This window comes from Heloderma suspectum, chromosome 4 (genome assembly GCF_057233095.1).
Source record: "Heloderma suspectum isolate Gila_16-S chromosome 4, 16-S_ref, whole genome shotgun sequence".
Lineage (NCBI taxonomy): Eukaryota > Metazoa > Chordata > Lepidosauria > Squamata > Helodermatidae > Heloderma > Heloderma suspectum.
The window spans coordinates 161,852,886-161,880,319 of NC_139461.1; the positions used below are offsets into that span (position 1 = coordinate 161,852,886).

A 27,434-nucleotide genomic window follows, 5' to 3' on the forward strand; every position below is an offset into this window, starting at 1 on the left:
TTTGGTGAAGGACTTTGTCAAAAATCTTTTGGAAGTCCAAGTACACAATGTCTACTGGGTCACCCCTGTCTCCATGTTTATTGATACTCTCAAAGAACTCTAAAAGGTTAGTGAGACAGGACTTACCTTTGTGGAAGCCCTGCTTATTAATTTTATCTTTAATAATGCCTTCAACCAATTTACCTGGAACAGATGTTAAGCTAACCAGCCTGTAATTTCCCAGATCTCCCCTGGATCCCTTTTTGGAAATTGGTGTTATATTGGCCATCTTCCAGTCCTCTGGTATAGAGACTGATCTTAGGGACATGTTGCATATTTTGGTTAGAAGATCAGCAATTTCATATTTGAGTTCTTTAAGAATTCTAGGATGGATACCATCTGGGCCCAGTGATTTATCTGCTTTCAATTTATCAATAAGGTTGAGAACATCATCTTTTGTCACCACTATTTGCCTCAGTTCCTCAGACTCTCTTCCTGAAAACATCAGTTCATGCACAGGTATCTGTCCTATATCTTCTGCAGTGAAGACAGATTAAAAGAATTCATTCATCTTCTCTGCAATCTTCTTCAGTACTCCTTTTAACTCTATTGTCATGCAGTGGTCCATCCGCCTCCCTAGCTGGTTTTCTGCTTCTGATATATTTAAAGAATTCTTTATTGTTGGCCTTGATGTTGTTAGCGATATGCTCTTCAACATGCTTTTCTGCATCTCGTATTGCCTGCTTGCATTGTCTTTATGCAAGCTTGTGCTCCCTTTTGTTTTCCTCACTTGGGCATGACTTCCATTTTCTGAAGGAAGCTCCTCTAATAGCTCTCTTAACACTGCTCAATAACCATGCTGGCGACCTCTTGGACTTGGTGCTACTGTTCTTATCTTCTTTTCACCAGTTCCCTCATTCTAGAGACGTTTCCTCTTTTGAAGTCAAACTTGACTGTGTTGGACTTCCTGGGGAATTTTCCACTTAAATATATATTAAATCTGATAGCAATGTGGTCACTGTTTCCAATTGGTTCAACAACATTTACATCTCATATCCTGGGTGACACCATTTAGGATTAAATCCAAGGTCACCTCCCCTCTGGCCAGTTCCATGACCAACTGTTCTAGGGCACAATTGTTTAGGGCATGGAGAAATTTAACCTCTTTGTCATGGTTGGAACATGCATTTATCCAATCAATGTGGGGGTGGTTGAAGTCACCCATTATTACAACAGTTCCTTGTTTGGAGGCCTCCCTGATTTCGTTTTCCATCACAAGGTTACCCTGAGCATTCTGGTCTGGGGGACGATAGCATGTTCCTAGCACTAAATTAGTTTGAGGCCTGGTATTGTCACCCATAATGCTTTTGTGGAAGAGCCTACCTCTTTTAGGTGTTCTAGTCCACTCGACACTATGCCTGCTTTGACGTACAGGGCAACACCTCCCCCAGTATGCCCTTCCCTGTCCTTCCTATACAGTTTATATCCAGAGATGACCGTATCCCACTCGTTCTCTTGCTCCAGCAGGTTTCTGTAATGCCCACTATATCCAGGTTTTCCTTTAAAATCAAGCTCTCCAACTCTCCCATTTTGGCTTGGAGGCTTCTAGCATTTGCATACAAACAGCTATACACAGTATCCCTCCCCAGATGTCTCTGGCATGTGCATCTTTTGCCAGGGGATGTTGGTCCCTTTGATTGGCTATTATGTTCTACCATGTACTCCTGGCGTATGTCCTCCCCTTCTACATTTGGGCAAAGACATGTTCATCTTCATCCCTTTAGGATGATTTAACCTGAACTAGATGCTTCCCAGCTCCTGTCAGCTTTCCCCCAGGGTGTAGTTTAAAAACTGTTCTGCCACCCTTTTTATGTTTAGAGCCAGCAATCTGATTCCATTTTGCTTCAAGTGGAGCCTGTCCCTCTTGTACAGGCCCAGCTTGTCCCAAAACGTTTGCCAGTGCCTAAGAAATCTGAACCCCTCCTCCATGCACCACTGTCTCATCCACGCATTGTGACTCCTCAGCTTCGCCTGTCTAGCTGCCCCCGTGCGTGGAACAAGTAGCATTTCAGAGAAAGCCACCTTGGTGGTCCTGGATTTCAACCTCCTACCTAGCAACCTGAATTTGACTTCCAGGACCTCACAACTATGTTTCCCCACCTTGTTGGTACCAACATGGACCATGACCACTGACCCCCCCCCCCAGCACTATCTACTAGGCTATCTAGACGGTGCACCAGGCAGGCAATTCACCATGAGGTCTACATGCCCATCACAAACCCAGTTGTCTATGTGTCTAATGATCGAATCTCCCACTACCACAAGCCCCTCTCCCTCCAATGGCACATCCTCGGTGCGAGAGGACATTTGTTCATCTTCCGAGGAATGGGTCCCTTCTAAGGAATCATTTCCCTCTTCCTCAGAATGACACCCTCCTTCCCCGAGACCCACATTCTCCATGACAGCAGAGGAGCTGTCACCCTGGGAGTGGGACACAGCTAATAGGTCCCTGAAGGTCTCATCCACCAACCTCTCTGCCTCTCTTAGCTTCTCCAGGTCAGCAACCTTGGCTTCAAGGGAACACACTTGTTCCCTGAGAGCCAGGAGCTCATTACACTGAGCACACCCACAACTTCCATCCAGCAGTTGGAAGTACATGTGGCACTCAGTGCAATACACTGGATAGCCCCTGCCCCACTCCTGGCTTTCTATCTTCATAACTGGCTTTTTATTTGGGTGTGTTTTCCCTGGAAAACTTGTTTGTTTACTACAAGAAGTTGGAGGAGTTATTTATAGTTAGTTAATTACAGTTACTTACTGTGAATACAGAATAGGGAGGAAAGAGTTGACTGCCCTGGCTTCCTCGCCCTCCTGGAAGTGAAACTGTGTGTGAAACTCACACAGTTGCTTAACTTGCTTGTTTGCTGATGCTTTGTCACTGGAGCTGAGAGGCTTCATCACTGGGGCTCCTCGCCCTCAAAGAGCTGGCTCTCTCACAAGCATGCCTCCTTATATAGATAGGCCCAGCTGTTACTTCAGTGAATCTGATTGGAGGGCCTCGTTTGAAAAGCAAGGGAGGCTGTGTGTGAACTCCTGATCAGCACTGGCTTTCAGTAGCTGGGCATGTGGGCCAGTTGGCCCCCCAGGGAATGGTGATTCCTATTTAGGAGGGAGGAGTCTTAGCATTAGTGAATGGGAGACCTATTGAGGGGAGGTCAATATGTCTGAACCCTTAAACTTGCTGTAATGGTGAACTGCTCTTTAAGGCCTAAACTGAGCCCAATCTGAAGCTAGCCTGCGCTTTATCCTGCTTTAAGCAGACTCTTCCACTGCTTTACTTTTTAAAAAACTTAAATGATATGCTGAACCCTTAAACTTGCTTTCTTTGGTGAACTGCTCTTTAAGGCCTAAACCCTGAGCCTAAATCTGAAGCTAGCCTTCACTTTTCCTTCTTAAGCAGACTCTTCCACTGCTTGACTTTTTCAGTTGTTGTTGTTTATTCGTTCAGTCACTTCCAACTCTTCGTGACTTCATGGACCAGCCCACGCCAGAGCTTCCTGTCGGCTGTCGCCACCCCCAGCTCCCCCAAGGTTGAGGCCGTCACCTCCAGAATATCATCCATCCATCTTGCCCTTGGTCGGCCCCTCTTCCTTTTGCCTTCCTCTTTCCCTAGCATCAGCATCTTCTCCAGGGTATCCTGTCTTCTCATGATGTGGCCAAAAACTTCAGTTTTGCCTTTAATATCATTCCCTCAAGTGAGCAGTCTGGCTTTATTTCCTGGAGTATGGACTGGTTTGATCTTCTTGCATTCCAAGGCACTCTCAGAATTTTCCTCCAATACTACAGTTCAAAAGCATCTATCTTCCTTCGCTCAGCCTTCCTTATGGTCCAGCTCTCACAGCCATAGGTTACTATGGGGAATACCATTGGTTTAACTATGCGGACCTTTGTTGTCCGTGTGATGTCTCTGCTCTTACTGTTTGATCAAGATTTGTCATTGCTCTCCTCCCAAGAAGTAAATGTCTTCTGATTTCCTGGCTGCAGTCAGCGTCTGCAGTAATCTTTGTGCCTAGAAATACAAAGTCTGTCACTGCCTCCACGTTTTCTCCCTCTATTTGCCAGTTATCAATCAAACTGGTTGCCATAATCTTGGTTTTTTTGAGGTTTAACTGCAACCCAGCTTTTGCACTTTCTTCTTTCACCTTTGTCAGAAGGTTCCTCAGCTCCTCCTCACTTTCAGCCATCAAAGGGTATCACCTGCATATCTGAGATTGTTAATGTTTCTTCCAGCAATTTTAAATCCAGCCTTGGCTTCGTCAAGCCCAGCACGTCGCATGATGAGTTCTGCATACAGGTTGAATAGGTAGGGTGAGAGTATACAACCCTGCCATATTCCGTTCCCAATCTTAAACCAGTCCGTTGTTCTGTGGTCTGTTCCTACCGTTGCTACTTGGTCATTATACAGATTCCTCAGGAGGCAGACAAGATGATTTGGTATCCCCATACCACCAAGAACTTGCCACAATTTGTTATGATCCACGCAGTCAAAGGCTTTAGAATAGTCAATAAAACAGAAATAGATGTTTTTCTGAAACTCCCTGGCTTTCTCCATTATCCAGCGGATATTGGCAATTTGGTCTCTAGTTCCTCTGCCTTTTTGAAACCTAGCTTGTACATCTGGCAATTCTCGTTCCATGAATTGTTGGAGTCTACCTTGCAAGACCTTGAGCATTACCTTACTGGCATGTGAAATAAGTGCCACTGTTTGATAGTTTGAACATTCTTTGGTGCTTCCCTTTTTTGGTATGGGGATATAAATTGATTTTTTCCAATCTGTTGGCCATTCTTGTGTTTTCCAAATTAGCTGGCATATGGCATGCATCACCTTGACAGCATCCTCTTGCAAGATTTTAAACAGTTCAGCTGGGATACCGTCGTCTCCTGCTGCCTTGTTATTAGCAATGCTTCTTAAGGCCCATTCAACTTCACTCTTCAGGATGTCTGGCTCTAACTCACTGACCACACTGTCAAATCTATCCCTGATATTATCCGTCCTATACAGGTCTTCCGTATAATCCTTTTCTTGCTCTCTTCTGCTTCTGTTAGGTCCTTGCCATCTTTGTTTTTGATCATACCCGTTTTTGCCTGGAATTTACCTCTGATGTTTCTAATTTTCTGGAAGAGGTCTCTTGTCCTTCCTATTCTTTTATCTTCTTTCACTTCTGCGCATTGCTTGTTTAAAAATAATTCCTTATCTCTTCTGGCTAACCTCTGGAATTTTGCATTTAATTGGGCATATCTCCCCCTTTCACTGTTGCCTTTTGCTTTCCTTCTTTCTTGGGCTACTTCCAGTGTCTCAGCAAACAGCCATCTTGCCTTCTTGGTTTTCTTTTTCTTTGGGACGTTTTTTGTTGCCACCTCCTGAACAATGTTGCGAACTTCTGTCCATAGTTCTTCCGGGACCCTATCTACTAAATCTAGTCCCTTAAATCTGTTTGTTCTTCACCTCCACTGCATATTCATTAGGAATACTAGTGAGCTCATATCTAACTGATCTGTGGGTCTTCCCTATTCTCTTTAGTCTGATTCTAAATTGTGCAATAAGAAGCTCGTGATCTCAACTGCAGTCAGCTCCAGGTCTTGTTTTTACCAACTGCATAGATGTCCACCACCTTTGGCTACAAAGGATGTAGTCAATCTGATTTCGGTGTCGACCATCTGGTGAAGTCCATGTATAAAGTCATCTTTTAGATTGTTGGAAGAGAGTGTTCGTTATGCGCAGTGAGTTGTCTTGACAAAATTCTATCAGCCGATGTCCCACTTCATTTTGTTCTCCCAGATCATGCTTGCCAGGTGTCGTCTGAGTACCCACCTTAGCATCCCAGTCTCCTGTAATGAAAATAACATCTCTTTTTGACGTATTATCCAGCAGGTGCTGCAGATCCTCATGGAACTGATCTACTTCTGCTTCTTCAGCATCTGTGGTTGGGGCGTCTATTTGGGTCATTGTGATGTTAAATGGCTTACCCTGAATTCGAATTGAGATCATTCTGTCATTTTTTGGATTGTATCCAAGCACTGCTTTAGCCACTTTATTATTAATTATGACGGCTACTCCATTTCTCCTGTGGTCCTCTTGTCCACAGTAGTAGATCTGGTGATCATCTGATGTGAAGTGGCCCATTCCAGTCCATTTCAGTTCACTGACACCCAAAATGTCTATATTGAATCTTGACATCTCCCCAATAACCACATCCAATTTGCCCTGGCTCATAGATCTTACATTCCAGGTTTCTATGGCGTGTTGATCTTTAGAACATCTGATTCGTCATTCACCACCAGCACCATCGGCCGCTAGCCGTCCTTTTGCTTTGAGCTAGCTGCGTCATCACATCTGGGGCCAGTTGAACTTATCCTCTGTTCCTCCCCAGTAGCACTTTGACCATCTTTCGACCTGGAAGTCCCATCTTCCGATGGTATACCAACATATCTCTGGTTGTACTGATCCATTTAGTTTTTTTTACTGACTTTTTCAGTACTGACTGCCATATCCTGATCCTTTTAGTTTCTGCTTTTCCCATGCTGGCCAAGGTAGCTGCGGTCTCTGTGCCAAGCTGGAAGGTGTAGAGAGCAAACTCCCTGGTGGCAATCCTGTCACAGCCGTTGCCCTTCTGAAAACATGGGTGAACAGATAATGGGTCAGAGGTAGGCTATTCCCATGAAGGAACAATGGTGCCCCCAACTGGTGCTGGATGGGTAAGTATTCACATAGTGCCTTTAGCAAGCATAGATGGCCAGCACTGATGCCGTGATCCTCATAGCCCCCAAGAAGGTAACGAGAGAAGCTTCCTGGAAAATCCTGTTTCCTCAGGAGGGGGATACCCAGCAGGGAGATCCCCCAGGACTGGCTGCAGTGTGGATGGAGAAAGAGGCAACTTCTTGCCCCTTTTTGGCAGAACCTCTCTAGCCCATCCCTTCAGGGACCAGAGGACCCTAAAGGCTCCGAGAAACCTGCACCTTTAGCCTGGAAGTACAAAGCCACCAGTACCCCAACTATGTTCAGGGAGGCGGGGTGGGGGGATCCAGAGTTAACTACTAAGCCAAATATGAGGGACAAGAGCATGAGAGACAACGAGGAGGCAAGGCCATGGAGGTGCAGCCCAGGAATTTGCAGGTGAGTAGAGCAGAGAAACTGGGAAGATGCTACACCCAAGGCCTCTGATGTCTACATACTTAATGCACAGAGCATGGGAAACAAACTCTGCTGCTGTGGCTGTTCAGGCTCAGTCCAAAGGCGGTTTATGGGGCAAATAAAAAAGGCAGGCAGAGGTCAGAAATATAGGCAAACACTCCAATACAAACACAATCCAAGAAATGGTCTTACCAGGAATCCAGGTGTTGGTGTCATGCCCCCACTGGAGCAATCCTCCTCAGAGGAGCAGTTAGAGCTCTCAGAGATGATGTCAGAAGACTAGGAGGAGCCTGGGCCATCAGGGGAGATGGCCACAGGTCCAACCCCACAAGTGGCGGAGTTCTCCACCTCTGAGGCAGAGGCTGGTCCCCAAAAGTGTTGTTGTATCAAGCAGCAGGCCTTAGAATCATAGAATAGTAGGGTTGGAAGGGGCCTACAAGGCCATCGAGTCCAACCCCCTGCTCAGTGCAGGAATCCAGGTCAGAGCATCCCTGACAGATGGCTGTCCAGCCTCGTCTTGAATGCCTCCAGTGTGGGAGAGCCCACCACCTCTCTAGTTCATTGGTTCCATTGTTGTATTGCTCCAACAGTCAGGCAGTTTTTCCTTTTTAAAAAAAAAAAAAAACTTTTTATTTATTTTTTCTTTATAAATGAAATAAACAATACCAACAACCTGATCAATAACTACAGTTTCCCACAATGCAATATTCTTATGAGGACACAACAGTAAGAAAAAGAAAAGAAAAGAGCAATCTTCCTCTTTCCTCTCCCCTCTTCCCTCTCCTCTTTCAAAAGGTTAAATTTAAACTCCAATACCCACCGGCTTCAGATGCCATTCTATTTTAAAAACTATACCTATATCACTAGCAATATTACAATTTAATAATCAACCTTACATTTCAATATCGTATCATCAGTCTTATAGCAAGGAAGCAGGCCTACAATTCATTCCCAGTAACCATATATTGCCCTTAAGTTAAAATATAATAGTAATAATAAAGCTTAACAATTCAACCAACCAAAAATCTTACTAAGTAGTCTTATAGTAATGATAATGATGATGATGATGATAATAGTGATAAAAAAGAAAATTATAATATTGTATAATAATAAAGTTTGAAAGCAACCTTACAACAATCAGTGATATATTTTATACTGGATATATAAATGAGTGTGTTCAATACACCCTCAAACAATATATTTAAATACAGCATATATCTATTTTGGAAAAAGAGAATTTAAAGAAAAATAAAAAAGAGGAAAAAAATGAAAGTAAATGAATATATGTATAATCAGATATCTTCTGGCCTAGCCTGAATCATGTAGACTAAACATAAACAGTTAACAAAGCTTATTTAAACATTCCAGTTCATGGGGCTGGAACAGAAATCTCAAGCATTTTTACGTTCAGCCATGCCTCCACCATTTCATGGTTTAGGAACCTCTTCGTCTGACCTTCAGAAACAATGCAAAATGCAGCAGGACATTTTAAATAATATTGTATTTGCGTTCCCCCTTAGTTTCGCCATCTTAGTCTACGTAAATATTTACGTAGACTAAGACAACCAAAAATAGGGAACGCAAATAGCGGCAGCCGTAGCCGCCGCCATTTGCGTACATATTTTTTTTTTAACCCAGACATGATAGGCTACGTAAGTCTTTACGTAGCCCATCACGAATGGGGCGGGGGGGAAAGATTGCAAATGGCGGCGGCAGCGGCCGGTCGGAAGACCAGCCGCTGAAGCCACTGCTGGAGCCGCCGCCGTCCGGAACATCCGCCCCAGGTAAGTCTCGTCCCGCGGGGGATCCGCGGGGGGCGGGGGGGGCAGGCCATTCCGCCACGGAGTTCGGGGGGCTGAATGGACTGGCATTCGGCCTCACCGAGATCCGTGGCGGAATTCTCTGACATCCCCACTTTTATAGCCTCACCCCAATTCCCAAACCTCACAATAGGCCCAGGTTCCCAGCCATTACAAGATTTCTCAATTCCCATTTTTCTGTCTTGAGATGGCCAGGAGCACCCAGCCATTGTGAGACTGGCCCAAGTGAAACCAGAAGCTGGCCCTGGCTCTTCAAACCATGCAGATGTGCCCATGTGCCACTTGCTCTGCTCCAGCCTTGCTATAACTGCGTGTTTTCTAATAAAATGCAGAGAGTGCTTCCGAACAGCTGCTTAGAAAGAAGAGACCTTCTAGTACTCACATTCTTTGAGGTGCATGAAAATATTTGGTTGGAATGCTGGTGAGGAGATCTGTTGATACCTACTTGTTTTTCACACCTAGTGAATCTGGATCTGTTTGGAGTGAGCACCATATGTGTACTGCACCTAGGCATCCTCCAAAGTTTGCAAAGCAGAAAGGAAAACTTTTTTAAAAAATAGTAAGAATTAGAATTAATGTGCTGTGTTTGCAAACTCATGCATGGCAGGTTTACTTTTAAAGAGAAGCAGTAAGATAGAAAGCTATTTACCCTTCTCAGAGTTTCTTCAGCAAAACAGTAGCTGTTTTAACAGGAACAGTCTGGTGTGGTTTTGGCAGACACATTCTCACGTAGCACCGAATGAAAAAAGAGAAAGAGGCAACAGCACTGCAAAAACAAGAGAAAGCTGGTCAGTTGTATGTCCTGGTGACATCACAGTGGACACAGACACTGAAATCTCTCTCCCTACAGCAGGCTTAAAGGGAGCAAATGTTTAGAAGACTGTAATAAAACATTCTCAGTTGTAAATCGATGTGATAAAATAGTTAAGATAGGAGATGGGAGAGAAAGGGTTAGGGGTTAAGAGAGGGAATGAGGGCAGGGCAAAATAATGAAAGTCAGTTTAAAAAAAACAGCACTTATATTACAACACTACTAACAAGGATTTTTTTCAGCAATATGGTGTGTGTGTGTGACTCAGTATGTTTATATGTTAAAGGGTTGGACTAAAACAAGGAGAACTGGGTTCGAATGTCTCAGCGATGGATCTTGCTGGGTGAACTCTGACCCGTCACACACCCTCTCAGCCTAACTTATGTAACAGGGAGCCACGAGGACAAAACAGAGAGGGGGAAATGATGTATGCCTCCCTAAACCTCCCGAATGAAGGATGTGATGGTGGTGGTGCTGCTGCTGCTGCTGAGGAGGAGGAGAATAAAATCATCATCATCATCATCACAACAGTAACACAAGCATGCATATATATATATCATAGAATCACAGAATAGTAGGGCTGGAAGGGGCCCATAAGACCATCGAGTCCAACCCCCTGCTCAATGCAGGAATCCAAGTCAAAGACGAGGGCTGTCCAGCCTCGTCTTGAACGCCTCTAGTGTGGGAGAGCCCACCACCTCCCTAGGTAACTGGTTCCATTGTCGTATTGCTCCAACAGTCAGGACGTTTTTCCTGATGTTCAGCCGCAATCTGGCTTCCTGTCACTTGAGCCCATTATTCCGTGTCCTGCACTCTGGGATGATTGAGCTATATATATAAAATTAAACCATGTATGTGAGAGAAGTATATCCAGACGGAGAGGGAATTTTATAACATGTATTTCATATAGTAGTAGTCTTTAACAGCAGTTACCAGTCCTGGACTCTTCTATATAGAGCTAAATAAATAACATTTCAAGAGTTCATTTGTTGCCTCTTCAGGAGATGCCCAAATGTGACCTTGAGTTTTGGTTGTTCTTCCTGCAAAGGAAGAATTTGCAGAGGTGTAGATGCATTCATAAAATGCCTTAATTTCTGTAGATATTTAACAGAACCAAGGCAGGGGCAGTAGGGGTGAGGAGGGTGGCTCCCTGCTTTCTGCCTTCATCATGCCTCCCCAGACTGTTATCTGTTGAAGAAAGAAAACCTTTTGTCATAGAATCATAGAATAGTAAGGTTGGAAGGGGCCTACAAGTCCATCAAGTCCAACCCCCTGCTCAATGCAGGAATCCAAGTCACAGCATCCCCGACAGCCTCGTCTTGAACGCCTCCAGTGTGGGAAAGCCCACCACCTCCCTAGGGAACTGGTTCCATTGTTGTATTGCTCTTATAGTCAGGAAGTTTTTCCTGATGTTCAGCCGGAATCTGGCTTCCTGTAACTTGAGCCCATGATTCCGTGTCCTGCACTCTGGGATGATCGAGAAGAGAAGCTGGCCTTCCCCTCTGTGACAACCTTTCAAGTACTTGAAGAGCGCTATCCTATCTCCCCTCAGTCTTCTCTTCTCAAGGCTAAACATGCCCAGTTCTTTCAGTCTCTCTTCACAGGGCTTTGTTTCCAGTCCCCTGATCATCTTTGTTGCCCTTCTCTGAACCCTCTCCAGTTTGTCTGCATCCTTCTTAAAGTGTGGTGCCCAGAACTGGACACAGTACTCCAGATGAGGCCTTACCAGTGCTGAGTAGAGGGGAACTAGTACTTCCCGGGATTTGGAAGCTATGTTTCTATGAATGCAGCCCAAAAGAGCATTTGCCTTTTTTTTAGCCACATTGTTGGCTCATATTCAGCTTGTGATCGATAACAGTTCCAAGATCCTTCTCAATTGTAGTGTGGTTGAGCCATGTATCCCCCATCTTGTAACTGTGCATTTGGTTTCTTTTTCCTAGGTGCAGAACTTGGCATTGATCCCTATTAAATGTCATTCTGTTGTTTTCTGTCCAGCACTCCAGTCTATCCAGATCACGCTGAATTTTGTTTCTGTCTTCCAAAGTATTAGCTATTCCGCCCAATTTTGTGTCATCTGCAAATCTGATCAGCATTCCCTGCACCTCCTCCTCCAAGTCATTAATAAAAATGTTGAAGAGCACTGGGCCCAGGACTGAGCCCTGCGGTACCCCACTCGTCATTACCTCTCCCCAGTTTGAGAAGGTCCCATTGATAAGCACTCTTTGAGTCCGATTCTGTAGCCAACTGTGGATCCACCAGATCGTTGTTTCATCTAGCCCACTTTGAGCTAGTTTGCTCATCAGGATATCATGGGGCACTTTGTCGAAAGCATTGCTGAAGTCGAGGTATATGATGTCTACAGCATTCCCACGGTCCACAAGGGAGGTTACTTGATCAAAAAATGAGATCAGATTTGTCTGGCAGGACTTGTTTTTGACAAATCCATGTTGGCTTCGAGTAATCACTGCATTGTTGTTAAGGTGCTTCCAGATGGATTGCTTTATCATCTGCTCCAGAATTTTCCCAGGGATTGATGTCAGACTGACTGGTCTGTAGTTCCCAGGTTCCTCCTTTTTGCCCTTTTTGAAGATAGGGACAACATTAGTCCTCCTCCAGTCATCTAGCACTTCCCCTGTCCTCCATGATTTCTCAAAGAGAATAGACAGCGATTCTGAGAGTTCTTCTGCCAGCTCCTTTATTACTCTAGGATGCAGTTCATCTGGCCCTGGATATTTGAACTCATTCAAAGTAATTAGGTGTTCCTTGACCATATGCCTATCAATCTCAAGCTGCAATCCTGCCCCTTCAGCCTGTATTTCGCCTTTGCCAGGGGGGTCATAGACCCTCTTTTGGGAGAAGACTGAACCAAAGTAGGAATTGAGCACTTCTGCCTTTTCTTTGTCATTTGTTATCGTTTTGCCATCCTTATTTAATAGCTGAACAACCATTTCTTTCCTCTGCCTTTTACTATGCACGTAGCTGAAGAAAGCCTTTTTGTTGTTTTTAGCATCCCTCGCTAACCTCAGCTCGTTCTCAGCTTTAGCCTTCCTGACGCCATCCCTGCAATTCTGTGCTACCTGCCTGTACTCTTCCTTTGTTACTTGGCCTTCTTTCCACTTCCTATATGTGTCCTTTTTTGTTTTCAGGTCATCTCTAAGCTTTTTGTGAAGCCACATTGGCTTCTTCTGTTGTCTTCCGCCATTTCTTCTTGTTGGAATGGTTTGTGATTGTGCCTTGAGAATTTCCTTTTTTAAAAGCTCCCACCCATCTTGGACTCCTTTTCTCGTTAGCGTCGCTTGCCATGGGACCTTACTGATCATTGTTCTGAGTTTATTAAAATCAGCTTTCCTGAAATCCAGGGTACGCGTTTGGCTACACTCGGCTTTTGCTTCCCTTAGAACCAAGAACTCAAGTACAGCATGGTCGCTTTCCCCCAGAAATTTTAAAGCAGCATGGCAACACACCACACTTTCTCCCCCTGCTTCCTCCTTGCTAGGGGAATACTGGGCATGGGTGGTCGCTGTGCATGGTCAGAACATTCCCCCAGCACCAAAGATCCTTAGGAGGGAGCAGAGGGGGAAGGGAGGCAGCATGTGGGTAGGAGCACTCCCCCTGCCACCCATCATATATGGCACCACTTGGGTCTCCTGACTGGACCCAGCATTTCCTTTGGGAACTGGGCATCTGTTGAGGTGTCCTTAGCCAATGAGAAAGAACTCCACTTTGCGGGGGTGAGGATGAAATTGTCTGCCTGCGCAGACCACCCCACCCGCATTCTTCCAGCGTCTGCCAGCTCAGAGCACAACAGCAGAAGAAGGCAGAGCAGAGAGACAAGAAAGCAAGAGAGATGAAGGTTGGGGAACATCTGGGGAGAGAGACCAGTGTGGAACTGCAGTGTGTGTGTGCGAGTGTGTCCCCTGTGTGAATGGGTGGCAGCGTGTGTGTTTGTGTGAATGGAGTACCTCTGTGTATGTTGTTATTCTGCATGAATGGGGTAGCTGGGTGTGAGGCCAGCTAATTGAATCCAGACTAGTCACCAGAGGAAGATAGGTTTCTGAAGGGGGGTGATTGGGGGGGCATTTTAATGTCTCTGAAAACTCCCTGGCAATTTTGTTCTGCCTTTTAAAAAACCTGTCTCTTGCATTCTGGCAGTTGTATTTCTCGAATCCACCACAAAACATCATCATTATTATTACCCCCCAACCCCCACGCACTCAGTTTTTCAGGTCTGCTCATTCCTGCTTACCCTGAATAACCCAGCCCTTCTCACTTCAGAGTAGATAGGCATAAACTGGAATTTTTTTACAGTGCTGCTTCTCACTAAGTCATCATGCAGAGGGATTGCCTGGGGAATGCTTTGTGGTGGACATACAAAGGAATGGGTGGTGTATGCGCTCAGAAGTTGCTGCTGGGTCCCAAAGGTTGCTTTTCTGTGTGGCTCTGAGGCTGTTGCTATTTATCATCATCCCATCCATTGCACACTCAGTTTTGCAGGCATGCTCTCTCTGTCCCCTTTTGCAATGGATGATGATACGATTTTGTGTGGCTGTGTGGATTTCTCCCCAGCCCCACAACTGTTTTGCTCTCATAATCTTAAAGTCACTTTGTGTGTGTGTGCAATGAGATTTCTCTGTGAGTTGTTACTGGAACAAGAGAATGTGAGTCTGAAGGAGTGTATTTGTGTGGATGTTTGGATCTCTCCCATCACTTGGCACCGATGATCCTAAATCTCATGTGCCTCAGTTTCTCTTTTCTATGGTATGGGGAGTTGGGGATTCAAAAGACAGCTTCTCCTCCAGTGGCTGCCTTGGATCCATCTCTGGTGGTCCTGCCACCAGAAATGGATCCAAGGCAGTCCCACCAGCGTCAGTGGGCACCAGCTGCCACTGACAAAAGGAAAATGTTTGTTTATACAGCCTCCCTAACTGAACAGATCTGGGAGCAACTGAAGGAACAGGAAGATAAGTTACAAGAATCCATTATCTGACATGTTTTTCTTTCCATTCTCTCATAGGAAAATTCGCAAGTTGCTTTCCTCATCTGAAGCTAAGCGAGCTGCAAGACGCCCATACAAGACCATTGTCCTCCAGCCACTACAGGGTATGCATCTACAACAGCCTGTGAATGATGAACCAATAATCATTGAGGACTAAAATAAACTTGCCCTGTCTTTGAAACACTAGTGGAGTTGACAGAGACTTTTGCTCAAACTCTGATGTACTGTTCTGTAATTTCTGTGGCCACAGTGTTGGATCCACTGCTGATGAGAAGGAACAGAACTACAGCAGTGAGTCCTGAAAGGGACTGACCTTGCTCTGGGTCTGGATGGCCGCAGTTTGCGCATGAGTGCGCTTTCTCCTTTTAAAAAAGGTTTGGTAGCAGATTTTTCCTTTGCTTGTAGTTTGTTCTGCTCTTTTTGGTAAGAAAGCAGGAAGCAAAGTAAATTTAACTTATTGACAAAATGGAGGGGAATAATCTTACCATGTTCTCTTTTCATAAAGGGAAACCTAGATAGCTTCATTTTATGACTAAGCTTTTATTGTCAAGCTGTTTGAAGAGACTGTTGTAAGTTTTGTGTGTATGTGTTCTTGTCAACAGTACCATTTTTAAACTCTATTTATGTTATTTCTTTGTAGGTAAAGTGTAAATGTGTTCCAGCTATATCTGGAAATACAGGATCTGGAAACAAGTAGCATGTTTAGTAGCTACCTTGCTCCTGGTTCCTTTTGGTTTTCAGGTACTTCAGGCAGTTCTGTCTGCACATGGGTCCACAACAGAAAGTACATGGACAATACCAATATTATAGTGCAGTTAGGTAACTATGTCCAGCTTTTTGGAATTAGGCATTTTAGCTGATCACATGGGAACATCTCCAGCTAGGATTTCAGACCTGTACAGTCTCTTCTCTTGGGAATTAGGATTCTTTGTCGTCACTCCACCTATGATGTGGGACGCTTCCTACTCAGTTTTCTTCTGATAGTGATGATAGCACTCCCACTAGGAACGTTCTCTAAGCTCTTGTCAATTCATTTTTTAACTCTCTCTTCTTTAGTCTCATTTAAGAAGTGACATGGTTGCAGGGGTAAAGTTCCCACCTTGGACAGGCACAACCATTTAAACTGCGTTGCCCTCGGTGTTAAAAGTTCACTAAAGAAGCAAGACACAGTCACTTGTCTCAGTTTAGAGTCTCTCTCCAGGATAGCACTGGTGGCCTACTATTTCAGTCACAGAGTCCCCGGTCATGAGTACTGAAAAGATTTGTTTGGTTTCAGTCCCTTCTATTGCCCTTATTTCAACATTGAACCATGGTATACAACTTGCTTCCTATGTTTCAAGCTTCAAGGGCTTTCAGTTAAAATTATGAATAAAATGTTTAAGACAAGGTGTTCATATATTGCTACTCCCCCAAAATGTTTTCTAAAAACTACATAATAGGAAGACTTTAATGTAAAACTAGAGAAGTAAAATTTTGGTATCTTATTCAGCCATGGGGGCAGGATGTGTATGTGTATGTGTTTTTTAATTCTCTCTGTAAAGATTCCCACCATAGTTATTTCTTCCATTCCTCATTAGAATTATTGATCTAATATGTCTTTTTACTGATAGACAGTTTGGGATGTTTCAAGTCATGCTCAGTCAAAAACATGTGCCTAGAGTCACCATATCATAATATGGGAAGAAACCATGTGTATAAATATGTATGGAGTTTAGAAGTAAAACCAGCAGTAGGGGGAGGTGGAGTTTGAAGAAGGAACAGGAAGTGAGGAGAAGGAGACAGAGGCAGAGTGATAGAAAGGCAAAGAGATTGCAGAAGGCTCTGTAACTGTTTTGTAAGAAACCATCTTAATAAAGCACACTGTTTATATTAAGGTAGGAGTGGCTCCTTTGATTAACTAAACAGTGTCACATGAAACATGGTGGCAGCAGAAAGTCTGTGAGGAAGCTTCAGAGGAGAGTTCAGAGGAGAGAAAGATCAAGGCCCAGCAGTGATTCAAACAGATTGTAAGAATCACAGAGGGCCTGAGGCCTCCAGGACAGCTGAATTCCAGTGCAAAGAACCTGGCACAGACATGGAAGCAGTGGAAACAAGAATTCAGTCTCTATACAGAGCTAGCCATGTCTGATAAAGAGGGGAAAAAATGAAGGTAAAGTTGTTTTACTATTTAGTAGGAGAAAAGTGCCAGGAAGTGAGTGTCACACAGATTCCAGGGGACCCTGAAACACCAAGACAGTTAATAGATGTGTTTGATGCCTACTGCAACCCCACGAAAAGTAAGACTGTCGAGAGAGAATAGTTTTTATCTGGAACCAGGAGGAAGAGGAAGGAAGAGGTGCCTATATCACAGCAGTGAAGACTCTGGCGTCCCTAAGTAACTTTGGAGACATAAAAGACTCTCTAATTAGGGATAGAATTGTGCATGGCACAACGGATTCTGCCTTGAGGGAGAGACTACTAAGAGAGGTAGATCTAACCCTGGAAAATTGTCATCCAATTGCAAGGGCAGCAGAATTGTCTAAACAAAGAGTCAAACTATATCAACAGTTACATGTACAGAGCTTGTCCACATGGTCTACCTCAGGGAAGCAGGAAGTTGACAAACCACCTGCAAACACAATATGATGTACTGTGGAAGCCTCCATGAAACATGGAAAGACAAATGCCCACCCTATGGAAAAGTGTGGAAAGGATGTGGAAAGCAGAACCATTTCAAGAGCCAGTGTCACAGTGGCCCAAATAAGAAAAAAAAAATTCATGCAGTTATGAAGGACCAGGAGACCACAGATGAGGAGGAGACCTTTTGTGTAAATTTGACAGATTCACATCCTCACAGGTTACACACATGACGGGGGGGAAAGGCAACAACTCAGCCCTATTTGCAACAATGACACTGGAGCAAAGGCCTACAGGATTCCAGGTGGATTGTGGAGCCACATGTAATGTCCTACCTGTGAATCTATTGAGTAGCAGCATCAGAATGGGAAAATGTCACCAAGTACTGTTAATGTATAACAAAATAACTGAGGCCACTGGGAAAGTACCAGCTATCTGTAAGAAATCCACACAACGAGAAATAGTACCGCTTGGAATTTATAATGATGGACAGGGTGGACACCCATCCACTGCTGGACAGCTGAGCAGCGCAGGCCATGGAGTTAATTACAGTGCAAGATCACAATATCTTCCAGGTTACTGAAAAGCAAGGACAGCGATTAGGTTCTCTACCCAACATTCTATCATTGTTACTTGGAAAAAATCAATAAAAAAAGAAAGAACAAAACAAAACATCAAGCAGTCATCAGAGCAAATGGAATGGACTCCCCACCAATTAAGATTAACCAGGGAACCAAACAAGGTTGTCCTATTTTCCCACTACTTTTTGCCTTTTCTGTTGAACCCTTAGCACACTTACTTCACAGCTCTCCATTGATAGAAGCAATTCAAATTAATTCGCAACCAAATTTGATTAATATGTTTGCGGATTATATCCTTTTAACACTATCAGATCCTATTAAGAGCTTAACAATGGCCATACAGTTAATAAAAGACTTTGGAGAAGCAGCAGGAATACAGATCAACTATAGGAAATCTAGGAGCTTATGTATAAACATGGATAACAGACAGCAATTACTTCTGGGGGAAAAGCTCAGGGATACCCACAAAGATTAAGGATCTAAAATATTTTGGAATAATTACTTATACCAGTTGACCTATCAAAAGTGATAAAACTGAATTACCAACCAGTGACCAAATACATTAAACAAAAATTGAAAGAATGGTCCAAATTGAACTTAAAATCGTTAGAAAACATTATGGTGATCAAAGTGAAATTATTACCAAATTAACATATTAATTTCAAATATTACCTTTTACTTTACCTAAGCAAATGTTTAAAAAATGGCAATTGATGTTTCTACATCGTATTTTTGATAATAAAAAATGTAGGTTCAAGGCAAACATTTTATATGATGAAGGTAAAGGAGGAGGACTGGGAATTCGCAGATTATCTCAATGTTATGATGCTTTTCAGCTCAAACAATTAATTCACCTAGTGCATGACAATCAAACTAAATCTTGTATTAATATGGAGATACCTAGAGACCAGAAAGAAGTATTTAGGGGTATACTATTTCAGAGTAATTATTCAAAATCAAGGTCAATGATAGATAACCCCTTCTTAAACAGCATGATGCGTACCTGGCAAAGATGGAATGAACATTTGATGTTTTCTCCCTCCCCTATGATTCCTTGTTTATGCCATCCACTTTTTTATTATAGAGACAAATTTAAGCAGTTTGCAAAATGGGGGGGTAATATAAACTCACTGACCTGTATAATGGCTTGCAACCGAAAACTGGGACACAGATAAGAGAAAAGTTATCATTGGTTTCAATCACACCAAATTCTTCACATCTGCACCAGCCATAAAGGGACAAGCTGTATACCCACCAAGCAGCTTTGAAAGTTTAGTGGCTTGAACTAAATCTGAAACAAAGGGCTTGGCTGCAAAAATATATAAGATGTTAAATGCTAGAGTTATTGGTAAGGCAGAGGGAACAAAAATGGAGTGGTGAAAAAGACCTGAATTGCACTATCAGCTCAGAACAGTGGGTAGCACTATGTTCTAAGGCCCGCATGAAGTTTGTGTCACACACAGGCCGCATTCGGATGTCACTTTAAGCCGGGGTGGCTTAATAAACTACTCACAGTGACTTATTTTTGAAATAGACCATGATGCCCTGCCACACAACCAGGCTAATAAGGTACTGTGCATAGCTTATTAAGCTACTGGCATCATCTGAGTCATCCCCTGTCCTGCTGCAATCTTCCCGCTTGAGGAGTGGTGCTGTTTCACCCATTGACAACATCACAGCAGCCTAGGGGTGTACGAAACCCCGCTTACCTGGCTGTGCCGGGCTCCACAGGTGGGGGAGACGATCCATTCCTCCCCCCAGAATCTTTGACGGGGGGGGAGGCGATATGTTCCTCCTTGCCGGAATCCTGTCCGGATGGCTCCGCTCCGCGGCCAGGCCGCAGAACCGCCAGCCGGGCCAACCCGCAGCAGGGCCTCCAGCCACTGCCAGGCTGGTGCGGACGCAAATGGCGTCCTGTATAAGGGATGCCATTTGCGTCCCTACGCCGGCCCGTGATAGGCTACGTAAATATTTACGTAGCCTATCACCAAAAACAAAACAAAACAGCAAACGCAAATGGCGGCGGCTACGGCAGCCGCCATTTGCGTTCCCTTTTTTTCCCGCTGAGATAGGCTACGTAAATATTTATGTAGCCTCTCACGGCAAAACAGAGGGGCGAAAATGGCGGCCACTACGCCGTTTGCACCCCTCTGTTTTGCTGTGATAGGCTACATAAATATTTACGTAGCCTATCACGGCAGGAAAAAAAAGGAACGCAAATGGCGGCCGCTGTAGCCACCGCCATTTCCGTTCCCTTAGTTTTGCCGTGATAGGCTACGTAAATACTTACGTAGCCTATCACGGCTTCCGCAGGGACGCAAATGGTGTCCCTGTGTTAGCTGTGATAGGCTACGTAAGTATTTATGTAGCCTATCATGGCTATATGGATGAAGCAAATCACGGCTATATGGATGAAGCCGTGGCCGCCATTCGCTATGCAGCACAGACGGCAGCAGGTAGGTGCTCTGTTCTGGACCCATTTTGCGGGGGGGGGGGGGGCTTCGTTCCGCCACAGATTTCAGGGGGTCGAATGCACTGGCACTGAGATCCGTGGCAGAATTCTCCACCATGCCTACAGCAGCCTGTTTTAACCCTCCACAATATCTCAATGTGAGGGGAGAGGTGTGGGGTGAAGTACAGGGGCTTAATTCAGCACTTCCAGCATCACCCCAACAAGGGGGTGGTGCAGGGGCATTGCTAGGTTCTTAAAAGATATGAGGCACAGGCCCATAACACAAATTTGCATGTGTGCGCATATATCTATATATCTATCTGAGTCTAAGCGGGCCTCTAATATATATGTGTGTGTCTATGTGGTGTGCTTCCCTGTGTGCATAGATTACATACATACATACATAAGAAGTGTGCACTGACCCCCCACTCCACTTTAATTCAGACCCTGGATCAGCATTTTGGAAAACATCCTGCTTCTGCTCGGACCAGTTTGTAGTCAGTCCACTTCAGCTCAGCACCAAACCTGAGTCACGGTTTGGAAAAATGAGTCTTTATGCTTCCCGTTGGGAAATTGGAAAAAAACTAACTTTTTCCTCTGGATGGTAATTTCAGGCATGGTAGCCCCTTAGAAGGGGATTACGCCTGCCCAATGTCAGAAAAAATAGGTGCAGGGTTCGTATTTTTATTTTCTTTTAAAGGGAAACTGCCAATAACATTATTATTCCTCGGAAGAACTGGACAAAAATTTCAGGATTCATTGCCTCATCAGAGGAGATGATGCCTGCCAAATTTCAGAATAATAGTCACAAGGGGTTTTGTGCAAGGGTGGCCTTGACATTTTGTGGTCTCCAAAAGAGGACATATTTCTCTATGTTCCTTGTTCTATGTTCCTTGTTCCTATGTTCCATAGTTCTGAAAATTACAGACAGCCTAGAGGTGTCCCTAAGTAAGAAACCAGCAACGTTTCAGAAGGATAGGTGCAGCAGTTCATGTGGAAGGAGAATTCTCCAATTTGGAGGAGGGAGTGATTTGCTTTCCCTTACATTTGCACCCTTCCCAATAGTTTTTGGGTAGATTTGTATGAAAATGCACAGGTCATTAGAGGTGTCCCCCAGGCAAGAAACCTGCAAAGTTTCTGAAGGATATACATGTCTGCAAATTTAGAATTACTAGCATTTATTTACATTTCACCAGTGTTAGCAGCAGGGGAACATGGGTGGGAAGGTGCTATTGCACTCATGTCCTGCTTGTGAGTTTCCCGTGGGCATCTGGTTGGCCAGTTATGGCTAAGTTATGGAGAAACTCTGAGCATGTACTAAGTCCCTTTCCGTCACCACTGAAGCTAGAGTTCATGCATACACACACACACATGCACACACGACAAAACATGCATAGGACTGAGCTGAAAGGGTAGTCAATTCATTAGCTGGAACTAGGGATGGCAGAGAATTCTGCCACAGATTCCAGTGAGGCCAGATTCCGCCCAGAATCTGTGGCGGAACGGCCTCCTGCCCCTCTGCCCCCCCTGCGGAATCCCCCAGAATGGAACTTATCTGAGGCGACTGCAGCGGATGCGGTGGCGGCATTGCCATCCTTGCAGCTGTGATAGGTTATGTAAGAATTTACGCAGGCAATTATGGCGAAAAAAAAGGGAACCGCAAATAGCGTAGTGGGCACTATTTGCGGTTCCCTTTTTTTTCGCCGTAATTACCTACGTAAATATTTACATAGGCTAGAACGACAAAAAATAGGGAACACAAATGGCGGCCGCTGTAGCTTCCGCCATTTGCATACGCTGTTGGGGGGGGCATGCTGTGATAGGCTACGTAAATACTTACATAGCCTATCACAGCAGCCTGGGCGGCCGCCATTTGCATCCGCAGCAGCCCGGCCGCGGCCGGAAGTCCGGCTGCGGCCGGCCCTGGCCAGCTGCTCCGCGGAGCCACTGCAGAGCAGAGCCGGCCGGGCAGGATTCCGGGGGGAAGGACCGGATCGCCCCCCCCGTCGAGGATTCCGGGGGGAGGGAAGGAGCGCCCCAGCGGATGCCCTGACCGGAACCAGGTAAGTGATTCGTACATCCCTAGCTGGAACTGGGCAGGCACTGTATTAAGCCTGCAGTACCATGCTCACAACTCAGGACTTATTTCTGAGTAATCATGCAGAACATCAAGGCGCAAACCTCCCTGCAAAAGTAACTTGTGCTGGAATCCTATGCACACTTTCCTGAGGCTAAGCCTCATTAAACATAATGGGGCTTCTGAGTAGGCATACATAGGATTGCATAAATGAGCAGTATTTATCTCCCCTTCACTTAAAAAACAAACCACTATTTCTTATTAAAGCTTTCTGTTCAGAGGAACATAGGAAGCGGCCTTATACTGAGTCAGACCCTGGGTCCATCTAGCCCACTATTGTTGACACTGACTCTCTAGAGTTTCAGGCAGGATTCTTTCCTAGCCCCACCTGGAGATGCTGGGGATTGAACCCGGGACCTTCTGCCTGCCAAGCAGGTGCTCCACCACTGAGCTGCAGCCCTTCCTATTGCTGGATAATGGCAACTGACAAACAAAACAGCCCCAGTGTTGTTTCTCTGCAACCATGTGATCCCACTTTTCTCAAAGGCTTGAGTGAGAAGGAGAAAAACCAGCCCTCTTGTCTGTTTGTATAAAGTCAAATACAGTTCAGAACTTCTCTTGCCCATGGAAGATAATCCTCTTCAAGAATTACTCAAGATTTGCCCTGGGAAGGGGAGGGAAGAAGAAAAGAAGAATGGTGATTGGAAATGCAGGGTGGGGTTGTGTGTAGAGAGAATTCCCTAAGCGAAGTGGCTCCTTTCAGAGAGGTAGTCCTTCAGAGGAATTTAGGAGGCTGTGGAGGGTTTGTTAGGACTGCATGTACGAGTGGCTGAGGGCTTTTTCTTGCTTTTTTAAAACTGTAAAACCGATTTAAAAGCCCCAGCACTTTCTCAGTCATGATGTCACATAGTCTTAACCTTCCTTTTGGAATGAGGACTGCAGCTATTTAGGAGAAATTAAAGTGGAGGGGGAGAAAGAAGTTTGTGGAGGCTGATTGGATCCTTTGCTGTACTGAAGCTACTAAACTTCTGCAGAAGCCAAAGGTTCCAGTTTGGGGCAGTGAAATCAGATGCTGTACAAAATACCAGTATTTCACATGGAACTCTTTCTTCCCTTCCATCTCCCTCTTCAAAATTTAATTGCAAGCAAGCTCCCAACAGTGGGCATGTGAGATCAGAAAAAGTAGAGGGAGAGGTTTTGTGCGCCTCAGAAAAACCCTACACCAGAGATTAGGGATAGTGACCTCCTAATGGTCACCTTAAACACCTTCTGATTAAGATCTCTAATCCCCTGTGTGGCGTGACAGTTTCTACGGTTTGTTTTAGTCTTGGAGAAAAGGAAACTTTATGCATGGCTAGCACAAAAGCCGCTGGACCCAACTGTCTGAAATTTGGCACATTAAGTCAGCTCCAGAGAGGCTGCCAGGTCCCCAAACTCCATGCACTTCTGTGGAAGCACAAAAAAGTCATAATTATTTGCTTTGACAGATTTTCTTGAAAATAGCAAATTTTACCTGTGACTAGCACAAAAACCACCTGACCTAACTGCCTGAAATTGGGCAGGTTCAATCAGCTCCATAGGTTCTACCAGGCTCCAAATTTCATGTGTGTATCATACAAACTGAAAAAGTTATGTCCGTTTCTATTCTCCAATGCAAGTCAATGGGAATATGTAAAAAGAAAAGACAATTGGGACAGTTGAAAAGATCTGGGGCACAGCTGACAAGATCCGGGGCCTGTGCCCAGGTAGGCCTTCTTTTAATGACACCCCGATTGGGACAAAACCTTCAATTGCACCTTTCCCCCCATAGCTACTGCTGGCATAGATGCCTTTATTGTCCAAAATCAATGACAATAAAGTGGACTTGTGCATTCACCTCCCCTCCCAGTCATTGCTGGCAGAGCCACTTCTGTTGGCTATAACGCTTTAGTGCTAAAGTGAAATTGTGCAAAAGTGAAAATTGCGCATTCCCCCCATAGCCATTTTGCTTCTTTATAGAAAAGTGCACAAAACAGGGAAAAGGGGCTGGGAGCTATAACTTCTCGACAGTTTGCTGGAATGGGACAAAATCGTACAGGTGTGGTGCCTTAATGGGGAGCCACCAGATGCTGTAGTGGATTACTGCAAAACTGTGCTTCTTCATGGAAAAGTGAGCAGTTCTTCCCCTATTCCCCAAGTTGCGCAGTTTCAAAGTAGCTATCAAGGAAGCCTGCAATTGTGTAACTTTGCTGTAGCAGGGTAACGCGATAGCGCAAGGCTGTAATTGTACTTGGGGAAAGCTGTCATTTTGTAACTGTAGCACAGTATCAGGGAAGGCTGTGCTTGTTTGGCTGCAGTTGTCCCTGGGCTGTTTGTCAGATCTCGGAAAAAGGGCTCTGCAGGCTTGAGCAGAGCGGCCACTGCTCTTTCCAGCTGACTCTGTAGCCAATTGGAATAAGCCACGCTGAGCGCCAGATGACACAATGGGTTAAATAACCCTTACTGCAGACCATGGGTTATCAGAGTGGCTTATTTGGGCCAATTAAGCCATCATGGGGAGGGGGGGAGAATCCCAACAGACACAATAATCAGAGGTTTGTGGGTTATCATGTCATCCAAACCAAGTCATTGTGAAAGAAAATGCATTGAAAATGAGGCACAGGTGGTATGTCCTGTCAGGGCTCAGTCCTGGGCCCAGTGCTCTTCAACATTTTTATTAATGACTTGGAGGAGGAGGTGCGGGGAATGCTGATCAGATTTGCAGATGACACCAAATTGGGCGGGATAGCTAATACTTTGGAAGACAGAAACGAAATTCAAGTGATCTGGATAGACTGGAGCGCTGGGCAGAAAACTACAGAATGACATTTAATAGGGATCAATGCCAAGTTCTGCACCTAGGAAAAAGAAACCAAATGCACAGTTACAAGATGGGTAATACATGGCTCAACAACACTACAAGCGAGAAGGATCTTGGAATTGTTGTCGATCACAAGCTGAATATGAGCCAACAATGTGATGTGGCTGCAAAAAAGGCAAATGCTCTTTTGGGCTGCATTCATAGAAGCATCGCTTCCAAATCCCGGGAAGTACTAGTTCCCCTCTACTCAGCACTGGTTAGGCCTCATCTGGAGTTCTGTGTCCAGTTCTGGGCACCACACTTTAAGAAGAATGCAGACAAACTGGAGAGGGTTCAGAGGAGGGCAACAAAGATGATCAGGGGACTGGAAACAAAGCCCTATGAAGAGAGACTGAAAGAACTGGGCATGTTTAGCCTTGAGAAGAGAAGACTGAGGGGAGATATGATAGCGCTCTTCAAGTACTTGAAAGGTTGTCACAGAGAAGAAGGCCAGGATCTCTTCTTGATCATCCCAGAGTGCAGGACACAGAATCATGGGCTCAAGTTACAGGAAGCCAGATTCTGGCTGAACATCAGGAAAAACTTCCTGAGTGTCAGAGCAATACGACAATGGAACCAATTACCTGGGGAGGTGGTGGGCTCTCCCACACTGGAGGCCTTCAAGAAGAGGCTGGACAGCCATTTGTTGTCAGAGATGCTCTGACTTGGATTCCTGCATTGAGCAGGGGGTTGGACTCGATGGCCTTGTAGGCCCCTTCCAACCCTACTATTCTATGATTCTATGATTCTATGTCCCTGTAGTTTACTCCGCACCTCTCCCCTCACATCCACCATTTGTCTTCATGAGTGCACTCCGCTTCTAGAATGGTTACATTGATAGGAAGCTGAGTGCTGCATAGTGCAAAGTAAAAATAAACAGCAGAGAAGTGCCCTGCATCAAAGCACACCACTATGAAGTAGTGGTGAATCAGCACTACTGTGAAATAGCACTACTGTGAAGTAACACACAGTAAAAATAGCCTTCTGACTATGGAGAGCTTTGTCTACTGGCCCTACAGCGTTTATCAAGGCTAGGGGAGCACCTTCACTCCCATCCACAATGTGGTCCCCAGGCCACCCTCCAAGCAGGAACAGCTAAGCTGGAAGCAAAGCAAGTGCAGCAGTGCTCCCAGCCCCTAGAGAGGGGTCTTGTCTGCCCTTTCCTCAGCTCCATCCGTGTTCTACAAGCGAGCCAGACTAAAGGAGCTGCAGTCACGTGTCAGCCCAGGCCTCACCCCGCAGCTCTGCAAAGCCAACACTAAGAAGGCGGGCATCCATGTGAACATGCAGGTAGATGCTGCTGTGCAGCGCTCACTTGGTTCCAGGCTGTCTGACCCCAGGGCGCCTCCGGTCATCTCAGCCGGGAGCCGCCGCTGCAGCGAGGCGTTTATTCTCCTATCCTAAGCTGCTGCCTTTTCACCTTACCTGACGTGGTTGTAGAACTGAAGGAGCAAGATGAAGTGCCAACTTAACAGCAGCCCCCTGAGGAGCCTGAGGCGAAGGATCCATTATTGGAGCCAGGGAAGGGGGCTGAGGAGGAGAATTTGTCCCCCCAGCTGCGAGGGCGAAATGGCAAAAAAAGGCAGCAGCACTGAAGAGGACAAAGAAAAACACTTTCCAGTTCCTAGAAGAGAAATGTGACTATTTCTATTGCAGTGATTGCAAGACCAGATAGGAAAGTTTACTTTAAACAGCTCTGTTGCAAATGCCAGAAGAGTTTTAATCCTCCTAAATTGGGATCAATTCAGTGCCATATCTGTTCAAAGACTTGTTGCTCCTGCCCCCCAGAAGAAAAGACACATTGAGCTCAAGAGGCCCCACCGTCAAGAGCTGTGTGGCTGCTGCAAAGGCAAAAGACTGTCTTGTAATAACACCTATAGCTTCAAATACATTATCTAATCTGTCTTGACTTATTTCTAATGTGCGCTGTTCTTGCATTTGGCACTATGCACTTTATTACTTGTTTCATAATATGGCTTTGACTTTAGGCTTCTGACCTGGCACTGGATAACAAGATTTTTGTAAGGCTGGG

General features: G+C 45.0%; 1 protein-coding gene and 1 pseudogene across 13 annotated transcripts in view; both read left to right on the forward strand.

The window, feature by feature from the left end:
* Positions 1–19,329, forward strand: part of MTA1 (metastasis associated 1) — a 230,761-nt gene extending 211,432 nt beyond the window's left edge. For 5 of the 13 annotated variants that reach the window (XM_084854839.1, XM_084854833.1, XM_084854835.1 and 2 more), the window contains one exon: positions 14,817–19,329. Coding sequence is in view for 11 of the 13 variants with exons in the window: in XM_084854833.1 (XP_084710959.1) it covers positions 14,817–14,955 (139 nt within the window). In the remaining 2 variants the exon portion in view is untranslated. The remainder of the gene's footprint in view (positions 1–14,816) is intronic. The other 8 variants (XM_084854828.1, XM_084854829.1, XM_084854826.1 and 5 more) reach the window with 4 other exon arrangements.
* Positions 19,330–26,220: 6,891 nt separating this feature from the next.
* On the forward strand, positions 26,221–27,207 carry LOC146347623 (zygote arrest protein 2.L-like; annotated as a pseudogene).
* Positions 27,208–27,434: the final 227 nt, after the last annotated feature.